At 39.2% G+C, this 14,820-nt stretch overlaps 3 protein-coding genes across 3 annotated transcripts; all 3 read right to left on the reverse strand.

Annotated features, from left to right (window-relative positions):
* Positions 1–738: 738 nt before the first annotated feature.
* LOC113743987 (hydroxyacyl-thioester dehydratase type 2, mitochondrial) lies at positions 739–1,493 on the reverse strand. The gene has a single exon (XM_027279884.1). It carries the CDS (start codon positions 1,462–1,464, stop codon positions 988–990), a length of 477 nt encoding a protein of 158 aa, XP_027135685.1. The 5' UTR covers positions 1,465–1,493; the 3' UTR covers positions 739–987.
* On the reverse strand, positions 1,419–5,521 carry rpp14 (ribonuclease P/MRP 14 subunit). The gene is made up of 6 exons (XM_010756965.3): positions 5,396–5,521; positions 4,169–4,331; positions 3,843–3,927; positions 3,415–3,491; positions 3,253–3,331; positions 1,419–1,557 (listed from the first exon to the last, which is right to left on the reverse strand). The coding sequence occupies exons 2-6, from the start codon at positions 4,258–4,260 to the stop codon at positions 1,501–1,503; spliced, it is 390 nt and encodes a 129-aa protein (XP_010755267.1). The 5' UTR covers positions 4,261–4,331; positions 5,396–5,521; the 3' UTR covers positions 1,419–1,500.
* A 633-nt stretch (positions 5,522–6,154) lies between these two features.
* LOC104940345 (abhydrolase domain containing 6, acylglycerol lipase) lies at positions 6,155–14,456 on the reverse strand. The gene is made up of 9 exons (XM_010756933.3): positions 14,347–14,456; positions 11,953–12,061; positions 10,147–10,306; positions 9,387–9,500; positions 8,596–8,728; positions 8,327–8,484; positions 8,155–8,209; positions 7,886–7,986; positions 6,155–6,940 (listed from the first exon to the last, which is right to left on the reverse strand). The coding sequence occupies exons 1-9, from the start codon at positions 14,438–14,440 to the stop codon at positions 6,764–6,766; spliced, it is 1,101 nt and encodes a 366-aa protein (XP_010755235.2). The 5' UTR covers positions 14,441–14,456; the 3' UTR covers positions 6,155–6,763.
* Between the last annotated feature and the right edge of the window lie 364 nt (positions 14,457–14,820).

The following is a 14,820-nucleotide window of genomic DNA, read 5'->3' on the forward strand; positions in this document are numbered from 1 at the left end:
CAAAACAGTTTTGGTCTCTATAGTTAATTTTCATGGTTCATGGCAACTGTACCGAGGGTGAATTTTTATAGAACTCTGTTCAAATTATATTAAGGCTTAAAATTATGTAGATTTCGTCCACTTACCCAGGCCCAGCTGGGATACACTCCAGCCTCTTTGGGTTACAGAAAATGTATGGATAGATTGTCACATGCTCACTGTTCTCCAGCTTCAAACTGTCCTGCAGACACTTTTTCCCCCCATCAGAGGTAAATGGACTTGCCTTTCTAATCTTCTGACCACTCAAGTTGCTTTACACTACACAACTTTATTCATCTTTTTAAATTAATTTCACACAGTATTGGCTGCCATGCAAAATGCCTACTTCTATAAGTTGAGGATTTAATTGCATCCACACACATTCAAACAGATGGCACAAGCTTGGGGAGCAATTTGGGGTTCAGTATTTTGCCCCTTGACATGCAGGCTGGATGAGCTAGGAATTGAATCATCGCTCATCTGATTAGTGGACGACCTACTCTGTCCTGATAATGATTTCAGGATCATTCAAGACCACCAAAAACCAGTGTGACAATAGTTAAATAATAATTTTACAGGTGGTCAAACTAATTAGGCCCCTTCAAGTACATCTCTGTAGACAGAGGCAATGTAACCTAAGTGGACTGAAAAACACTACTGAACTTAGACTCTGACAAGATGTGAGTGTATGTGATTTAATTCAAAGAGAGAAAAAATAAATCAGCGTTTAACATTTTTATTCCACACAAATAAAATACAGAGCAGATCTTACAAATTCAACACACTAAGCAATAAGTCATAAAGTGTGACACCACTCTGTCCAAACGCACCTCTTAACAAAATAACAGCAAACAAACCAAATTATCTGGAACTAATTTATCCTGAGAGACTCAGCTGAGCGCCACACTGTGTGCTGCAGCGGCCGTTTTTAATCACTACAACTGTCACAACGCCGTCCTCTTACGTCTTCTACTGCTGCTCCTCAGGCATCATCACCATCACCTCGCCCTCCATCACCACCTTGTCCTTGACAGAGCACGTCACTGCAATGAAGGCAAATGACATCTTGATCTTGCGGACCTCTGCTTCGGCCAGCACCTCCTCGCCGATGTAGAGCGGTGCCGGGAAGCGGATCTCCTGGTACAGGAAGATGCAGCCGCGGCCGGGCATCTTGGTGCCGAGCACGGCAGAGATCAGGCCGTTGATGAGGACGCCGTGGACGATGGGCATCTCAAAAGAAGTAGTTTTGGCGTAGGTCGGGTCCAGGTGGAGGGGGTTGGTGTCACCCGTGAGCTCGGCGAACAGCTCCACGTCACGGGAGGAGAACGCTTTAGTCAGGGAGGCTCGCTGGCCAATGTGGAGCGGCCGGCAGGAGGGAAGAGCTGCTGTGATGGATGAGAGGCACAGCCGAGGTTTGTTAAAGATACTGCTCCACGTGAAACTCATCCTGAAGAAAATAACGCTCCTTCTCTTCTTCTTCTTTCAGTCCAGCTGCAGCTCACGACTATTTCCTGTCAGCGCAAGCAGGAACGGAGACACCTGAACACAAGAGAAAGATCATTGTCTTTTCATAGTTTGTACATTCAACACAAATACACAGAAAAACTCACCAACAGATTTATTGGTCAGCAGATATATCGGTATATGTGCTGATGCTTCTGGTGTGAAAATAGTTTATGTTAAATTAGTATAAATTGCAGTAATTGCTTTAGTTTTCCAGCACAGGGTGCTGTACTTATTAATATAGTAGCAATTAGTACTGAGTGAGACAAAGAAGCTCCCCACAATGTCACTAAAGAAATAGAAATATTACAAACATAAGCACTAACAAAAGGTAAAAACTTGCAATAAAACATAAAATAGCAAACACGTCAACTAAGCGGGATCCGCAGGGTAACACATTGTCACCGGGAATTTGGGCAGCATTCAAACACGAGTCGATGTTTGTGACTTCTAGACAGCAAATTTAGCTAAACATGACATGTTTCGATCAGCAAGGAAAACAGCAAAAGCTGCAGTATCAATCTCATAGATAACTTGATAGTACAGAATGTTTGGTCTAGCAGAGAGCAGCAGTGTAATCCAACAAAGTACTTTTACGACATGTACAGTACTTCAGTACAATTTAAAAGGGAATTTAGAGGTTCGGCTACTTTCAGCTACTTTAAACCTTCACTTCACATTTCAGAGAGAATACTGACCTTTTAAACCATAAAATATAAACTTGATCACATATACATTAGCCACATATACAGTGCTGTTCAAACGTTTGTGAACCTCTTGAGCATTTTGGAGTTCTATTGTTTCTCCCAGATTTCCCTATTTGATCAAACCATTCTTTTTTTTTATATTAAATAACAGGTGCAGGTTTATCAATTTAATATACTTAAAAAAAATCAATTGTGTAGTCAAGACTAAATTAAAAAGAGTTTTTGGTCAACTTATGTAGGTGCAAAAGGTTGTGAACCCTGAGCTGCACTGGTTAAAACAAGCAGTTAAGTAGAATCTGGTGGGACAAACTGGTGGCTAAATTAACCACTGAAATGGACCAATAGCATCATCGATGTTTAGGGCTGGAAATTCACTTTAGTCTTACCCGGGTGAACCCATACAGGTCAATCATGCAGAGAGAAAGCAAGATCTCAGAGGACCTCAGGAAGAGGGTGGTTACAGCACATTTGTCTGGGGGTACTTATGAAGTCGTCTCAAAAAGATTTGAGCTTCATCCTTCCAACGTGAGGCAGATCATCTACAAATGGAAAGCACTGAAAAATACTACAACTCTGCCTAGAAGTGGATGACCTTCTTAAATATCAGCAAGAGACACAAGAACATTGGTAATGGCAAATATCCTCCAAAGATGTGAGAGACTGATGAGTCACTATAGAAACCGTTTGGTTGAGGTTAGGAGATGCAACATCAGATTAACTGAAGGGGTTCACATACTTTTGCACCCATGAAATCTGATTTTGTGTTTTCTTAAATCAACCCCCTTTTTAAAAAAAGAAGAATCACAGTATAACCATTTTCTTTAGTTTGAGTCCATTATTTAGAATGTCAGTATTGTGAATTGGAGTATAACTTCTATAACATTTAATAAGGTTATTTTAGTATTTCTTTTACAATTTAAATCTGACAATCGCTGTAGGGTTTCACAAACTTTTGAGCAGCACTGTATCTGGACGTGAATCCCAGGCACTCTGGCTAGCTCTGGACACTGAGCTGATGTCTAACCTGCAGCACTCTGAAGGCACAGGCCTGGTTCTGGTAAAAGCCCAGCAGTGTCAGGGAGCTCCACAGCTTCACCAATCCCCTGAAAACACACAGAGACACATTTTAAAAACAAAAAACAAAAAAAACATCTAGTTTAGGAGAAGGTTTTTTTATTGACCTCACCTGCTGCCAACACGCAGAAAAGCAGTGAGGGTGTCTTCATCATATTTCAGCAGGTCAAAGGTCAGCGCTGCTCCCACCTGAAGCACGTAGATACACAAACGGATGGAAACAAAGAACGTTATCTCTACGTTTCCTTCTAACACAAAACAAAACCATAACCTCTTAAATCACAAAAACAACCTTAATTATTTAATCCAATCTTCTGATCATTTTGTCTATAAAATTGTACAAAATAGTGAAAATGTCATCATCATCATCATCATCACTCATGATTTCCTGTTGTTGCTAAGTTTTGTCTCCAATCTCCAAAGATAAGAAATTCACCACCAAATAAGTTGAAGAAAAGTTGAGGGGAGGAATATCTGCTATTTTTAACACCACAGTGTGTTCAGCTGTGGTGGGAATCGAACAGTCGACCCTGATCTCACCTCTCCGTACAGACTCTTTAGACCTGTGATGATGAACTGCTTCAGTTCAACTGCGCTCAGTCTGGTAGATGCATCTTCCAACACACTAAACACACACAGAAATATATAACGTGGGATGAAGTTATTGCAGTATTACTGTCATACACAGACACACATGTATACCATCTGTTTAGGGAGAAGAACCACAACATCGAGATAAAAAACGTTTAAATTAGACTTCAAGGAGCAACGACTAGAAAAAAGAATTATACATAAAGATACTTATATAAATTATCACCCCACTCTTGTGCTGAATAAACAGTATTTTTTTTGCCATGGTGACTTACAGGCAGACCTTCATGTAGTGGTACGGTGAAGCGTTCTTCGACACGACCCGTTGGTAAACTGGAAGTTCGTCCTTCTTGTCGGCGTGTCTCATTCTACTAAAGCATCAGCGACTCGGACTCCAACAGGTAAGGGGCAGCAGGTCGATCAGCTGATTTCAAACCACTGAAGGTTACACAGACAAAGAGACATCAAGTCATGTGATTTTAAACTATGCGTGTCTGTTTGTTAGGTCTGTTTTTGTGCGTGAACATCATTAATAGAATATATCCGGCATTATGTTCTGTGAAAAACATATCAGACAACATATAATATGATGGTTTAGTGCTCGTCTAGAGTGTGTATCACATGGTTCAGTCAAGTAAATTGTGATAGCGGGTCTGTTGTTATGATGTTGATGCATTGTAATTATTTCATAAAAAACAGGATTCAATTTGCACAAGCCTGTAAAAGATGTGTATGAAGGTCTCCATATATACGTGATGAGTCTACTCTAGTTGTTATTATTTTTTTGTATTAACTTTGTTCATGAAAGTACACCAAGAAACAGAGAAAAGAAGAAAACTTATGAAATGGTTCCCAAAAGCTCCGCAACTTGTCTTAGTGCTGCAGTCTGTCCTCATTTTGACACGGGAGATTCATGAAGTGTAACATAGCACAGTCCAAAGACGTGAAATCAACAGGTTAACTGTGGAGTGAGTCTAAATCTCTCCATGTAGGTGCCAATGAGAAGTGGTAATTTGTCCAGTGTGGTGGACCCCTCCTCTGGAAGAGGCCCCAAACCCACGTGACACTGGTGAGGCTGTGTTTACACGAAACAGATCAAGAAAAAATAATATAAGTTCATAAAAAAGTTCATAATTTACAGCAAATAGCTAAAATATATTCTTAATAATTGAAATAATAATGATTTAAATGATTTATTTTAATGTCTAAATCCTGTTTGTACACATAAATAATAAACGTAGCTTGCAAGATAGCGGCTGAATATCTAAAATGTAATATTAATTAAACAGTTAGAGGATCTACATGTCTCACAGACTCAGAGAAATAAGACACTGTGCATGTCTGCACAGCCTGAAGCTAACACCAGCTAACAGGAGGTCAATCAGTCCCTCAGCTGAACAACTAAAGCTGAGCTGACTCGTGGCTGCTACACTGACAGTCAAGCTGCTGTTTGTTGTTGTTGAAATATGAAAAACAAAGTCAGACTTCAGCTTTTTACTCACCAACTGCAGCAACGTGGAGAGTTGACGGCGTGTTATGAACAACACTGCGACCGTGCAAACTTTGAACCAGTGCGCAGCTTGATCACAGGTCTGCGCATGCGCGGTCTTCACAGCTACGTATGTCAAAGAGGTGTTACACGGTAAGATGGATCACTCTGTCACATCAAATATACAGGAATCACAGCAGAGGGTAGACCCAGTTTGTTTGTGTCATGTAAATTGAAATTTGTAATGATGAAAACATTTGAGTCTAAGAAAATAAACAAAGTTCTTAAAGACAAAAAACAGAAGTCAGACTAAAATGTGGCAGGACTTTTGAAAATACATTATCATACATTACCACCAGAAATATGATACTTAAATTAAAAGTTAGCAATGGGAAATATAGGTCAAAAGAATCTATTCTTATCTCATAATTATGACATATTATAAGCTTATTGTACCTTCATCCTACCTAACATCTCATTTGTTTTCTTTTCCTGGCAGTATAAAAGTAAAAAGTAATAATAGATATATCTTTTAATAAAAGCATACATTATGTCTCTATACACTTATTTTAAATATTATGAATAAAAAGTGGACATGCACACACTGTATGTCACCCTAAATAATAATACTATCCTCTGTATGTACACACAAACCTATTAAATGATAAATACTGTATATATGACTGAATACATAACATAATAACATATATCATGACACATATTGTTTTTATTTTATCCAAACTGTATGTGAAAATTGTACACTACAACCGTCTTTCTATCAAAATTGAATTTTTATTTTTATTCATCTTAAAATAATAAAAGAAAATAAGTAAGTAAGTAATAATAGGTCATTCAGAATTTAACATAATATTTGGTTTATTGGACCAAATTACACACTTCTGTATCATTTCTTCTGGAGGTGTGGTATTCTTCAATATATTATCTACTCTTTGGTATAATGTTTCACCGCCTAGTGTTCGTGGGGATATTACTACAGGTAAGAACACAATACTCAATCAATCAATCAATAAAATAATTACAATTTTCTTCAGATGATACATTCCTTTAGTTTATAGACAATCTTTGTACAGTTGAATTCATTCATTAGATCAGCTCAATTATTAAACTTTTAATGAATCGGAACTCGCTTACAGTACATTTTTAATTCTGAATGATTGTGCTTTTATAAGGTTAAATATGCAGCAGGAGACTTTACATGAAACATGAGACTGAAATACAGTGAAATGTGCAAAATATGGAATATTTTTAAATCAGCATTAACATTTAAAACAGAGACTGCCGCCTCCTGCATGCTGCAAACTGAACATGTAAAAACTTCAGGAATATCTGAGAGCCTGTTGTCATGGTTCAAAAGTTTTCTTCAGGAAAGTTTCTTATTTTCACCGTTGCCTGTCTGCACAGACAGGAAGTCCACGATCAGCTGTGCAGCCTTTCTGGGTCGCTCCAGCACCACAGAGTGACCACAGTTGTCCAACAGCTCCACCTGACAGTTTGGCAGTGCCGCCTGCAGCACCGTAGACCCCGACACGTCCACCACCTGAGAGAGTAAACAGTTTTATTAGAGGCTTGTTGGCAGACACTGCTGTGGCAATATCAAAATATTATAACAAAACTTGTGTACAGAGATTCCCATTCCTCAGAGATAAATCCTGAAGACTTTGTTGATCCTATAGCATCACCAAGAGGTTCACATTTGTTGTTTTGAGTGAAATGTGTCAATAATTATGGATGGCCTATGGCGATATTTGTCCACTGCCATGACGAAGTGTAATAACTCTGGTGATGCTTTTTTTCAGCCTCAAGTCATAATCAGGTTAATATTTTTAATTTATCTTAAGTTGTTGAGTGTTTAGTTTTGTTAGCGTGCAAACACGTTAAATGGTAACACAAGGTTGAGGTCATGATGGTGGGACGGTTAGGCTGAGGATCCAAACCTGGACAGTGGGGGAAAGTAGCTAACTACATTTTTTTCAGGTACTGTACTTACGTATGAATGTGAGATACTTTTACTTCACAACATTTCAAAGGAAAATACTGTATGTTTACTCCACTACATTTATATATTTCACAGTTATAGTTGTTTACCTTACAGAACTATAACATTTGGGTCCTTCTCACATGTTAATGTATAAATGATAATTCTGTATAGGGAATACTTTTGTTTTTTTATCTTATTTTTTCTTGCCAATAATTTTACTGAAGTAAAATTAGGAATGAAGGACTTTTATTCGTAATGGGAGTATTTGTACATTTTAGTATTTCTACTTTTACTAAAGTAAATTATCTTATCTAATATATCCTTCCATCACTTCCTTCTGGTTTGAACCAGGTTACATGGAGCATGGTGGTCACATGTTGAGTGTTACCTGAAACATGCAATGTCAAATAATTGTTGCTGTACTCAGTAAATTTGTCTTAAACATCAGTATGTTGTTGTGTCTTTTCGAGATTTTTAATGACCGTCTGTGTGATTAATTCGTACCTGGTCTTCCTGCCCCCAGATGACCTGCACAGGTGATGTGATCAGATGCAGGTTTTCCTGCAGTGAGTGACGAGACTTCTCTCCAGCAATCTCCATGAACACTGAACAACACAACACAACACAAATTAATGAAGGTTTGTGATCCTTGTTCTAAAACTAATTACATCAACAAAGCACAAGCAGAGCAGTTATTAAAGTAGTGACTGTGAATGAAAGGACATCACAGAAAAAGAGAACGGCAGTGTTGTGATGGATATAAGAACACTGACCTTCTTTGTAAAATCCATTGTTGGGCAACCTGTTAGCGAGGAGACCCCGTAGGACCTGACGACAAACACACAAACACACCATGAGTATTCTTAAAGTATTGATGGAGGAATGGAATGAAGTTGTGGGAAGCATTAAAATGTCTTAATCTGTTTTTTAGACACAGCTTTGTACCGGCCGGGGGAAGCTGAGCGAGTTGCAGAGGCAGAGACTCAGCATGTCCTCCAGCTCCTGAAGGGTGGTGGGGATCAGAGGGATTGACTCCTCCTGCGGACTGTTCTCCAGCTTCTTCAGACGACTGATGAACTCAGAGTCTTTAGGATAAACAAGACCTGGAGGACAGGGGAGGAGGAGGGTCATTCTGCTTCATGAAACAGTATCAGGTTTGAATCCTGGAGGTAAAAACTGAAACATCATGGAAAGCAGATGTCAGCTGAGTTTACCTGCCGGGCAAATCAAGGTGGCTCCAGACAGGTAGGCAGCGTAGCGGGCAGCGTACACCCCTGCAACGTTGCCACCCATCGATGTCCCAATCACGTGGAAGGGTCTTTTATCCAGACCGATACTCTGCACAAACTGCACACAAAAATACAGAGAGGTGTTATTCAATTGATCCTCCTCCACCACAGGTTTTGGTTGTGGCACACTGGTACCAAAGCTAACCACCTCACAATGATACCAAAACGTTAGGAAGCTGCACAAACTATGTGTAACTCCACCTAAAACTGCAAACTATTTGTACTACTGTTTGTGTACGAACTAAACAAACAAGATATTTGTTTAACTTTGGACAGGCTAGCAGTTTCAACTTACTTCCAGTCTTTATGCTAAGATAAGATAAGCTAACCACACCCTAATTCCAGCTCCATACATCACACACAGACTAGAGATTGAGCAATGTGTGTTTTTCCCAGAACAATTTCTTTAAGTAACTATCAACATATCAACAGTAACTAAGGTGACCGGCTCACAGGGTTCACTCAATTTGCAAAGCAAGGTTAAGTTAGATATTTGTCATATGCACATTTACAGTGAAGCATCTTGTTCTCAGGCTCTCATATGTATGAGCGAGCAGCCGGTGCCAAGGACAGACTTGATGATCAGGACAATATTGTGTTGACATTATTGTCCAAACCTGGTGTTAGAAACCTGGAAAGGTTTATGTCTCTGCTCCAATGGGGGTCCCTCAATCTGTATTATATTACAGTGTGTTATCATCACCACTCATACAGACCTGGTGGATTCGGGCAACCTGGCCCTCGATGCTGTAGTCCTCTGCCCCGGTGCGACTCGTCCCCTCGTGCCCCGGCATGTCCACACACACCAGATGCTGGTTTCTGGGGAGGTACTGGAGGATAAAACAAAGACACCCAACTGAAAACAAAATGAAGATGCACTCAAAGCAGACAGCATGGAGACTAAATACTGAGTGTGCTGTATATATTGTATACATTGATCTGTTTTGTGTACTTCCATACTTACACTTGCTATTTTGAATGCATAAGTGCATGCATGAGTTACAGAAAAAATTAGTGTACTGTGACTACCTGGTGCACTCATGACGGTCAAAAGTACACACTTCTCACACTTCTGGTCGCCATTTTGGCTACGTATCAGAAAGGCAGGGACTATTGTCACTGTCATCATTATAGTTTCTTAACAGTACTTGTTTGTTTTAATTTGTTTACTGGTTTGCGAGTACTTTTTATTTATGATTTTTTTGAAAAAAAAATTGATAATAACGCATTTTCTATTTAATTATCAACTTTGTCCTAATTCTGTCCTTGGTTTTAACTATTTAATAATACAAAAGGAAACATCACAAAAAACACTTAAGAATTCATGAAAATGAATTGAGATTTAGCAATTCAATGACGCATCCACCTTATTTATTGAAAAGTATCGGTATCGGTATTGGCGATACTGGCCCGTATTTACTTGGTATCAGATCGATACCAAAATATTCAGTGTTGCACACCACTAATCTGTGTTACCTTGATGACAGGTAGCCACATGTCCTTATTCGCAGAGAAGCCATGCAGTAGTAGAAGTGATGGCGTAGTGCCCCCTGGTGTCCCCCGGGTGGAATAACAGAAGCGGTAACTTCCACTGTGAGAGTAGCGGACCACCAGTCCCAGCTTGTGACGCGTGAACCTGGAGGATCAAAGCAATCATTTGTAGTTATTCTGTGCATATATCATCTGAATATGTTTGCCTAATGTGTTCAACAATTGTATTTAAGTCCCACTAGCATCCCAGAGGATCCACTGCTCATTGTTATGGCCCACACTAACCACCTCCATCTCAACTCTCGAAAATTTACAGAGTTCCTGATGGACAGTAAAATAAACTGGTGCCAACTGTAGCTAGTAGTTAGTGTTTGTACCACAAGGAAGAAGAGGTGAATGCTGACGGGGAGCGGAGCCAGTGTCATGACAGAACAGGAGCTGGGCAAGCAGGCAATGTAACTGGGCTCAGCAGCCTAAATATAAAAATCGAAGTGGGAGAGGACATAGGAAGCTAAGAAGAGAAAATGAGAAAGTGAGCGAGCAAGAAGCTGCCGGACAAGAGTAAATCTCGGACTGACTTTTAGTCATTGGTAAGAGCTTTGGTGAAATAAAAGGCTGAAAGACAGATGCTGAGCCGGGCTTCTTGCTGTTGGACTAGTAAGTAATATTAGATGGCTGCTATAATTTGTGTTGTTGCACCTGCTTGATGTTGGGCCGTTAGCAAAGTTGTCAACTCGCTAGTTTTTGGATAAAAATACAATATGTTTCCCTGAGTAGAGATATTGATCCACACTATTCACATAGTAAGTCATATCTGAAAAACTCCAATATACATATAAGGTATGCATTCAGGCTTTCACAATAGCTGCTTAACCTCTTGTGAACTTGTGAAAGTCACGTGAAGACCATGTGCTACTTTTGTGCTGCTCAAGTTTTGTTTCTGTTTCTTCTTGTTAGTCATGTTGTTATTATTCAACCTAAATTAAATCCTTGTCTTATCTCATGTAAAGTTTTGGTGTTTTAAAACATTTTATTCATTATTGAGCCGCTAACAAACAGGCCATTACATGACAGTGACTCAGCACAGTGTGTGTGAGTGAAATAATCTGCTAAGTGACCTTTGTGATTTTTTTTAAAGCTTAGACAAAGTCCAGTAGGCAAGGCCACACAGAGAGTCCTGTTTCTTCACAATAAAAGCATATTTTGGAGACAGTAACATTACAGCACAAAGCAGCCATTCTGTCACAAAATTATTTAAAGAATTTTCAATGCAATTTTGAATTGATCGTATCCCTTTTAAGTCGCTTTGGATACAAGCGTCAGCAAAAATTACCAAATATAAATGTAAATATGTTTCAAATCTGTTCAGTAGTTGTGGAAAATCTTTTGAAAATTTTGTACATTTTCTCACATTGTTTGTAAAAAGGCTGTGTGTGTGTGTAAGGGTGTACCCTAACCTCTTGCCCAGTGTCAGCTGGGATTGGCTCCAGCCTCCAAACCCTGATAAGGATAAGTGGCTACAGAAAATGGTTGGATAGATGCTTTTCAAGCAGCAATGAATTGTAGTGGTATAACCAGTATCATCTTAAACACTGGTTAACAAACACCAAACCAGTTTAACAAGTCTGTTAGGACAGCAGTAGTATGAGCCCGAAGGGACTTGGCTTGGAAACTTGGGGGTTGCTGGTTCAAGTCTATCATGACATAGCAGCTTTGTGTGTGTGTGTGGTTGTATTTCAGGTCTATATATGTGAAAAACGTTGGTGTCTGTGGTGGAGTGTGGTCTCTTACCAGTTGTACGCCTTGATGAGCGCTCCAGGCCAGAACAGGACGGAGGTGATGAATGTGAGGATGGGGATGACCACAATACCCCCTGATATTATTATCAGCTCCATCACTCCTTTTAAAATAAAACACACAAACAGAAATTGTTATTTCCATCAGATCAGTTTCTGAATTGTGGATGCTGAGTCAGCATTGCTGACCCACTGCTCAATCGGTCCGGCTGCTACTAACTTCAGAGCAGTGAGTCCAGCAAAACCAGTAAGTGTCACTGAATATAGACCAGTGATCAAATGAATAAAGATGTGCAGTTCAGATGAGCTAAAAGGCAGATTAATCAAACCATTAAATGAATACATAAATACTGTCAACAGTATGATCAGTTTTGTCTTTAGCCTAGCTTAGCACAAAGACTGGAATCAGAGGGAAACTGCTAGAGTCAGTCAGATCATTTTTCTTACACAGTGGCACCCTAGCAAGTTAATAGTGAATTTTGTGTAGTTAAACATGAAACTTGTGTGGAAATAATATTAGAGCACTGCAGCATAGAGGTATCTCTCCAACAACCGACCACACAGCTGGCTACACTGCATGAAGGAGTACAGAGCTAAGAAATGCAAACTGTATTACCATGGTTTATACAAAACTATACTCATTGCGTGATAAGATACTTCACTGTTCAGAGTACATTTGAAGCTCCAGTTAGGCACTGTTCTTGTTGCAGAGGACGTCTCTGCAAAAATCCAGACAATAAACGACTGTTTGAACTCGCTGCCTCTCAAAAAATGTCTCAAAAATCTGAAGACAGCAATTCTATTTTAATTATTTTGCTATCCAATGTTTAATAGAGGTGGTCGAATCATTTCAAATATCGATATAATATAATAATATATTAAATTAATAAAGAAAGACAAGATACCTGTATGAAGCTATTTATAAAGCTGCAGCTGGCAGTAGGTCAGCCTGTAGGGTGGGTGGCTTAAGTCCAGCATGTGTGACAGTATGGTGTGGACTGTAGCTGGAGAGGTTAGAGTTCACCTCCTGGGCACTGCTGAGGTGCCCTGGAGCAAGGTATCAAACCTCTAACTACTCCAAGGGCACCACTAAAAAAACTACTAGCCTCCTCCTCTCGTCTCTTTTAAAAAGTGATGAGTGGATTGTTTTGTATTTCAGAGACAAAGATGAGTTTACTGCAGGCATCCATGTTTTTCATGCGTCCCAGAACAGATGTACTGAGATGCATTTAAAACAGAAGTTGGGAAAAACCCAGCCATAGCATTAGTCCTACTCAGATTGTGAAAACAGTCTTCTATGACTCTTGAGAAATTTTGTCTGAAAAAATAACCCACATGAAGTCATAGCGAGTTATTTTCAGTGTGTTATTAAGACTTTTAAACAGGAAGCCGGTTTTACAGAGAGAAGGAGAAACTTCTTGAAAAGTTATGACTCATTTTAACCATTTAACATGAACACTATCTACATGTAAATCTATTTAATATCAGTTTTTGTACAAAATAATATGTTTTACAGTTGGTTTGTGCACAGCTCACATACAATAAGTCATATCATAATCATATATATGTGTACACATGGAGACTACAGTTGATTTTGAATGATGGACACACAACTTGCACTCTTATCTGAATAAGATTACACATTTTTGCACAAAGTTACTGCACAGAGAGTTCATGTGTATATGCTTACATGGTTACCATATGTTCTTCCATCCTCAGATTTTATTCTATTTATACTGTAGTTATTATAAACCTATCTGCCCCATGCCTTTTGTAAATATGCCTGTCTGTATATGTGTGTTTTTAATGCTTATAACTGCAGATGCAACACAAGAAAGCACTTTGTACTATCTATCTATCTATCTATCTATCTATCTATCTATCTATCTATCTATCTATCTATCTATCTACAGTATCTATACATAATCCACAAAACTGGATCTAGAGGTGAGAACTGAAAGGCTGAACTTTGATAGTTTAAGCCAAAACAGACAGGTGCATTACAGAAACCTGAGTTTTGTGCTAAAGCTGCATCAATTATGTAAAAGTCGTCAGTAGCAAACAGGAGGTGTGTCAAAGTACCGGAGCGGAAAAGACTTCCCTTAAACCAGACTATCGCTGGTTTCCTGTTTTAGTTGTAGTAGACATGTTTATATTTGATCCTGAAGGTTCAGCTGTGCAGAGGATTTATTATATTATAGACATAACATTTCATAAACACGTATCCTGATGATGATGAGTCCTTCAAAGTGCTGAAGAAAAAATCTCAAACATGAACACAACACGGATATTGTAGGTTATATAATCAGTTACTTCAGATGAAGTGAGCTTATATTAATTGTCGTTATAATTAATGTTTATGTTGAGCTGTGTAAGAGTCGCATCGTACCTGTCAGGATCCTGTCACAGAAAGCTGTCCTCCATTCAGTAGCTCCTCCTCCTCCACTTTCACCCAAATTACCCAACAGCCAACAGCCTTTCATCTGGATTTAAAGGCAAAGTACCATGAAAGCACCGTGCTGCCTTTAGGCACTGTCGTATATCTGAGAAGTGCAAGTGAAACACCTTCCACACGAGGGCGCCACCATCTCAGGTCCGTCTTTTGTATCCACACAGCTTCAGACCATTCAGGTAGAAATATCTGTAGAGCTCAACTACAAATACAAAAACAAGTTCAAGTGAATTATCATATATAGGATAAACATTTATTTTCCATAACTGATTTTTCTTATGAGAGTCATCAGGGCTGGAGCCAATCCCAGCTGACATTGGGCAAGAAGTGGGGTACACCATGGATAGGTAGACAATTAATCACATGGCTGACACATAGAGACAAACAATTATTCATACCTATGTGCAGTTT

This window comes from Larimichthys crocea, chromosome VI, assembly GCF_000972845.2.
Source record: "Larimichthys crocea isolate SSNF chromosome VI, L_crocea_2.0, whole genome shotgun sequence".
Lineage (NCBI taxonomy): Eukaryota > Metazoa > Chordata > Actinopteri > Sciaenidae > Larimichthys > Larimichthys crocea.

Coding starts and splice junctions, on each gene's coding strand:
- LOC113743987 (XM_027279884.1), bottom strand. CDS start 1,464: ATGAGTTTCACGTGGAGCAGTATCTTTAACAAACCTCGGCTGTGCCTC.
- rpp14 (XM_010756965.3), bottom strand. CDS start 4,260: ATGAGACACGCCGACAAGAAGGACGAACTTCCAGTTTACCAACGGGTC. Junction 3,492..3,842: donor TAAAGAGTCTGTACGGAGAG/GTGAGATCAGGG, acceptor TACGTGCTTCAG/GTGGGAGCAGCGCTGACCTT. Junction 3,332..3,414: donor TTTCTGCGTGTTGGCAGCAG/GTGAGGTCAATA, acceptor GTGTGTTTTCAG/GGGATTGGTGAAGCTGTGGA.
- LOC104940345 (XM_010756933.3), bottom strand. CDS start 14,440: ATGAAAGGCTGTTGGCTGTTGGGTAATTTGGGTGAAAGTGGAGGAGGA. Junction 10,307..11,952: donor CTCATCAAGGCGTACAACTG/GTAAGAGACCAC, acceptor TTGATCCTCCAG/GTTCACGCGTCACAAGCTGG. Junction 6,941..7,885: donor TCTGGGGGCAGGAAGACCAG/GTACGAATTAAT, acceptor TTACTCTCTCAG/GTGGTGGACGTGTCGGGGTC.